Source organism: Neomonachus schauinslandi, chromosome 9 (genome assembly GCF_002201575.2).
Source record: "Neomonachus schauinslandi chromosome 9, ASM220157v2, whole genome shotgun sequence".
Lineage (NCBI taxonomy): Eukaryota > Metazoa > Chordata > Mammalia > Carnivora > Phocidae > Neomonachus > Neomonachus schauinslandi.
The window spans coordinates 30853994-30860301 of NC_058411.1; the positions used below are offsets into that span (position 1 = coordinate 30853994).

Below are 6308 nucleotides of genomic sequence, written 5' to 3' on the forward strand. Positions count from 1 at the left end.
GCAGTTTTATAATCTTTTATTATCAATAACAACAGCTGCTTTAACGTGTCTTTGTCAGGCAGCTGTTAAAGGGTGGGTGGGAGGACACCCTTGACCCTAACAAGGAAAACGCAAGCCTTTATGTACAAGCAAATTTAGAGCTCTTTTAAATGTCCAAAGCTATTAATTAGTTTAATTGAGGCATTAAACTAATTCTGAATTAACATATTTGAATAACCAAGAACTAAAATGTTCAAATCTTTTCTAGTACAAAAAAATTAAATTTGCTTTAGTTATAAAAGAGCTCTCTCAATATACACAAACTATACACTTCAGACAATCACAAAAATGTGAGCGGAAGGCTTATCAAAAGACATTTAATACAATTAGTTTTCAACAACCCCTTGGTGGTCCACATCTACAAAGATATCCAGCCCAACCCAAACCCCCCTCCAAACCCCACCCCCCACAGAAAAGCACATACTTACCAGAATTTTTAGCAAGTATGGTTTGGGAATTTGTTTTTTTAAAAAAGGCCCCCAGGGCAAGTTATTTACAGTTTAATTGCCACTGTCAACTGATCTGGACCTTGACCGGGATCGGGACCTGGACCTCTGACGATCCACAGATGCTGGAGACTTAGATCTACTTGAAGAACCACGTTTCTGGCTCTTCTCAGGCACAGGAGACCTACTAACAGAACGGGATTTGCTCCGGCTCCGGCTCCTGCTCCTGGACCTGCTGTAAGACTTGCGACTCCGGGAACGAGACCGGCTACGAGACCTAGAGGAACTCCTGGTCCTGGAACGAGACCTGCTTCGTGACCTACTAGAAAGGAAAACAAAAAACAAAAAAATACAACGTAAGTGGCAGGCCCTACAAACCCACCAACTAAAACTTTGTCTTAAATGTTAAGAGAGATACCTGTGCCTTTTGCTGCCTTCGATTAATTTGATTTTTCTCCCATTTATTTCCTTTCCGGAAAGTTTTTCAATAGCATTCTTTAAATCACCATAAGAGGCAAACTCAACCACCCTACGATGAAAAAAAGCCATTTGTAAAGTTATACACATCTGGTAGTCTGGTCTCAAACTACGTATAGCAATCCAGAGTATCTAGATTACCTTTCCTAGATACTTTTGCTACTGCTATATTAAGAATCTTAGAGCTTGGGGCGCCTGGGTGGCTCAGTTGGTTAAGAATCTTAGAGCTTGAGAACAGCATTACAAGGTTTCTCGGCCTCCAAACCATTGACATTTTAAGCTACACAGTTCTTTGTAGTGGAGGGCTTTTCCTATGCTTGGTGGCCATGTTTAGCAGTATCCCTGGCCTCTACCCACCCACAAGATGCTGGGAGCACCCTCGACCCATCACAACCACCGAAAGTGTGGTCCAATGCCCCCCTACAGAGCAAATTCATCCTCAATGGAGAACCACTGCACTCCAACATATCCAAATTCTAAGTTTTCAGGAAACATTCACAGTAAAACTTTCAGTAGGTTTTAAAAGGCTGTTATGACCTTCAATACACACTCACCCTTCATTTAATTTAGGTCGATGTGCATCCGCAAAGGTTACTTCCCCAGCTTGTCTCATGAAATCTTTGAGATCCTTAACACAAGACAATTGTGTCAAGCAAAGAAAAGGCAACTTGACACACAAACAACCACATGGTATAAAAAACAAGACTACTGGAAGAGAAGATGTTAGATAAAGTACAAACATGGCATTTACCACACTTGTATTCTATCAGAATTCAAAAATTATCTATGCCAGGGCACGAAATAAGCAAAAAGCATTATTGCTTTTAAGCAAAATGCTAGAGGATATTCACATTTTAACATTAAAGTAGTATTAGTTTATACTGAGCTCAATACAAAAGGAAAAAAACAAAACAAAACAAAAAAAACAAAAAGAAACAGTACATATTTTTAAAGTAAAGACTAAAGTAGGAATTTTATATTAAAAAAAAAAAACAGAACATTTACAAGACACCAGTTATTTTGTGCCCCATATGTCATTAAAAAAGTTTACTTTACCTTTATTATTATTTCCCTAGGCTAGTCAAGCAGCAAACCATTAATCGGTCGGAGAAACCTTCATGACATATGCCCGACTGGCTCTTCGCCACCCACTTGAAGGACACTACCCAATCGATGGAAGCCTTTAATCGCACAGCCCTCCCTATTAGCAGACTACTGGCGGATGCAGACATGTTCTACTCTTGTGCAGTTACCAAGGACCACTTTACTGCGATCAGGATTCCAACGACCACCTAATTTCGTATCTTTCAACTCTTTTCGACCAGGACCTCTTATTCGGAAGCGTTACAGGAAGACAGCTCTCAACTTAGGGATCAGATCACGTTATCAACGCTCTGGGATCGCTGCAACCTGGCACTTCAAGTAAGTGCACCGATTACGTCTAGACCGGCAAACACAGATCTAGAGGTGGCCAATTGATCACTGTAGGAGCTGACTGGCAAAGTCAACCAGGCCCAACCAAGAGTGACCAAGACAACGATTAGGATAACCCACAGGCACTCCTCGTCATAAGGCCAACGACACAGATAGGCTGGCAAATAAAGGGTTTAATATTTGGTTAAAATTGATTTTAAAAAACAAGAAAAAATATCCTCAAAACATTAAACATTTGATCACTAATATTAAAATTTCAAACATCCCCCAATTACGTTTAATTAAAATTTTAAAATTACAATTAATTCCATTAATTTAATTAAAGATAAAATTACTTTTAATAAAACATAATAAAACATTAACTAACCCATTAATTTTTAAAAAGCCACATTAAAATAGCTCAAAACTGTATTTCAACAAACCTGCCAGCTGACTCTTGAAGATAAATTCTCAACTATAAGCCGATTTTCTGTTCTTACAGGTGGAGCATTTCTGAGGAAGAAAATGAGTACTCACAATGGAAGAAATGCAGCAGTGTGTACCTACTGTGTTCGACTGTGGGCAAATTCAAACAATCAGAACAAGTCATTCAAATGACTCCCATCGAGTTTCTGAATTATTTTATAGTAAGACTTATTACACACACTCATCAGGAACAATGGACTAACATAGAAATAATAGAAATGATTATATGCTAAGTACCAAAATCACTTATTGCTAATGGTTCTTAAGCATTAAAAACTCCTCCTGCAGTAATGATTGTTCAAAGCAGCCATTCACGATCCATCACATACCGTCTATCATTTCGAGGTCTGCGACTACTAAAACGGTCAGAATAGCGTCCTCTACCTCGTCCACCTCGAGACCGAGCCCTAGCATGTTCAATAGTAACCCTACAGGAAGGGAAAAAAAGGCTTTGTAATCCACACAAGCTACCCAACATTTACTTTGAAATATCCCAGCTGACCTAGTCTATCTTACAGTGCTAACTAGTTACAAAACTAACGTTCTCACCTTTCACTGCACAGTTCTTTTCCATCGAGTTCATATACAGCATCATCTGCATCCCTGGGATCCTCAAATTCCTAAAATGTAAACATGGGGAAAAAAAAAAAAAAGCCAGTGCTTAACCTGTCTTTAAAGTGTATTCTATGCCATATTAAAAATCACTAAAACCGTGTGACAGCATGAGTATCTTAATGACAGTACCATACACATAAGCTCAATGGAAAAGTGAGGAGTGGTTTCCCTCCAACTAACCGTGAGGTTCTTTTATCCCTTAAAAATACCCTCAACTCAGTAAAATCAAAACCACTGCTTATCAAAATCTTTACCGACTTAACAGTAGCTCTAAACAACCAGTTGTAAGTACTTACCACAAAACCAAAACCTCTTTTCAGATCAATATCTCTTATTCGTCCATACCCCTTGAAGAATCTTTCCACGTCTTTTTCCCTGGCCGCTGGATTTAGCCTCCCGATGAATACTCGACAACCACTCATGGTGTCCGGCTAGTATTTCCTGTCACAAAATAATTCAATTAAGACAATACCAGTGAATGTCAGAAGAATGCCTGGTCAAGGGATCAAAAACATAAACGGCATAAAATAAAATGTTTACCCGGTGATGTTATAAACAAGATTGCCAAGAGTTGCCTCTTATTAGGCCAGGTCCCTTGCAGACAAAATTAAAACTCGGCTCCCAACACGATCCTTCCCTGGGCCCAGACCGCAGCAACCGCAACGCCCACTGCCGCCTCTGGAACTGCGCAGCCGCACTCTCTCCCCGGCTCTTCTGGCCCCCTCCCATCTGCCGCAGTTAGGAAAGGCCGAGAAGTGCGGGCGGAGCCGACCCCGCCCTCCGCAAGGCCAGCCCAATGGCGACGAGCCGCGCGCACGTCGCCGCCTCCCAGGAGCGTCACAGCGGGTGGAAGCCGGAATCTCGCGACGCCACCGCCGCGCCTGCCCAGACGGCGGCGGGCGGACGCTGGCAGCCACAAAATGGCGGCGGCGGAGACAGCAGTGGGGTGAGCCGCGCGTGCCAAACGCCCTTCTCCCTCCCCCTCCCCGGGACTCCACAGTTCTGGAGTCACTGTACCCGCCCGCAGAAAGCCCTAACCACACCCCGAGCAAAGGTCTCGGCCCAATACTCGGGGGGGTCCGGGTAGTGAAGAGGTAAGGAGGCAGGGAGGGGCACACGAGCCCGTGTAAAAACGACCATAACCACGACCGCCCTTCCACCATCAGTTCCCCTCAAACAATACCCAAAGGGAGACGTGCCCCAGCGCCCACCTCGAATATACTGCGCTCATTGGACGCCGTCCTCCGCAAAGAGAGCAGCCCTGGCCACTCACGATCTGAGTGGCCATGAAGAAGCCTCGATCCGAGAAGCCTTTCCCTCAAAGTGAGCCACTCACCTACCGGACAGGATCTTTGGCAGCGGAGACCAGAGAGGTCCGTAGTCTGCGACGGAGCCGTCTACCTCCCCGCAGACCAGGACTAAACTCGTCTACGCCTCTCCACAACTGACGCACTTAGCTGCTCCTGCGTTTCACAAAATGGAGGGCGCGCCCTTGCGTCACTTCCGGTACCGCCCCTGGGACCTCCCTGCTGGATCCAGGAACGGAAATTTCCGCGGAGCCGGAAGTTTACGCGGGGCTGGGACCTCTTTACCGTAAGCGCCCAAGCGACCTGCACCCGCGATGGGCGGAGCCGAGGGGCGGGGATTGGCGTGGTTGTGGCCGTCAGGGGCCCGACGCTGGAAGGGCCGCGGTTGAGAGTATGTGCTCCAAGTAGGCCGCGAAGTGCTGTTCGTCATTGTTTCTCCCGTGAAGATACGCTAGAGCAAATGATACTTGTTTTTTATCTGAAGTATTTTTTTAGATACCCCGAAAAGTACTGGGTAAAAGAAACTCAGGCTTTGCAAAAATATTTGGCCATCTATGACCCCTTGCTTCTTGCTGTTTATGGTTTTGGAGGACGCTCCTTAATGCACAAGTGAATATTTTAACCATACTATCATACCGTGGACGTGTGGTTTATACTAAGACGGATAAGGAACTGCAGTATTTTTTACGTGGAAGGTTCTTGCATGATGAAATATTCAAATTGGGACTGCAGCTAGCAGGCCATCGTGAATTGAAGCCAGAATGCAGATTTCTGCACTAGGGCTGATCTGGTTGGAAGAGGTTTCAAGCTACTTTTAAAGGCCAAATAGTATTTGGTTAACCCTCCCTGTTCAAGTTTCTGTAATGTAACACATAAAAGTAGAGCATTCATCAAAAACAAAGTCTATGTTTCAAAATGAGGGTGAAACAGCCTTCCACATCCTTAGCTCCACATTTTCCCAGCAAGGGTGTCAGGCTTAGCAATCCAGGCATAAAGAGAATGATTGTGAAAATGTTACTTTTCTTTAATGCTTTTAGGTGGAACCCAAGGCACCCCATTTTTCAGAGGTGCCCAGCATCAAGGGTTGCTGTTTGCAACTAGAGTTACACAGAGATAAGGTAGTTCAAGAAGCAGCAGAGCTACAGACCCTTACTCTGACCTTCCAGCCCTTAGAAACTCTGTTAGAATTTGGATAATTTGTATGGAATGAGCTCGTCCATTCATACATTTATTTTTTAATTTTTTAAAAAAGATTTTATTTGAGAGACAGCATGGAGGAGGGAGAAGCAGACACCACCACCACCACCACCTCACCCTCGCTGAGCAGGGAGCCCGTCACGGGGCTCCATCCCAGGACTCTGGGATCATGACCTGAGCCAAAGGCAGATGCTCAATGGACTGAGCCACCCAGGCGCCCCTATATATTTGTTTATTTTAAGAAGAGCCTCAGTAGGTATATAGCAAAATTGTGAATTTAGTCATCTATGGTGTGGGGAATGAAGGTGGATTTAAAAGAAAATAAGCG

At 44.1% G+C, this 6308-nt stretch overlaps 1 protein-coding gene across 2 annotated transcripts; it reads right to left on the reverse strand.

Annotated features, from left to right (window-relative positions):
- On the reverse strand, window positions 1–4951 carry SRSF5 (serine and arginine rich splicing factor 5). Of its 2 annotated transcripts, XM_044917917.1 has the most exons (9): window positions 4813–4951; window positions 4017–4205; window positions 3773–3917; window positions 3411–3481; window positions 3191–3289; window positions 2819–2888; window positions 1517–1590; window positions 904–1014; window positions 1–807 (listed from the first exon to the last, which is right to left on the reverse strand). In XM_044917917.1, exons 3-9 carry the CDS (start codon window positions 3896–3898, stop codon window positions 540–542), a joined length of 819 nt encoding a protein of 272 aa, XP_044773852.1. In that variant the 5' UTR covers window positions 3899–3917; window positions 4017–4205; window positions 4813–4951; the 3' UTR covers window positions 1–539. The 2 variants fall into 2 exon arrangements, with proteins under 2 accessions (XP_044773852.1, XP_021535422.1); XM_021679747.2 differs by lacking the exon at window positions 4017–4205 and having other exon boundaries at window positions 4688–4951.
- Between the last annotated feature and the right edge of the window lie 1357 nt (window positions 4952–6308).

What these genes read in the sequence shown, in the direction of transcription:
- SRSF5 (XM_044917917.1), bottom strand. Translation starts at nt 3,898, where the DNA reads ATGAGTGGTTGTCGAGTATTCATCGGGAGGCTAAATCCAGCGGCCAGG. An exon ending in AAAGAGGTTTTGGTTTTGTG is followed by an intron (nt 3,482 to 3,772) that starts GTAAGTACTTAC and finishes TTTACATTTTAG; the next exon opens with GAATTTGAGGATCCCAGGGA. An exon ending in CTTCAAGAGTCAGCTGGCAG is followed by an intron (nt 1,591 to 2,818) that starts GTTTGTTGAAAT and finishes TCTTGTGTTAAG; the next exon opens with GATCTCAAAGATTTCATGAG.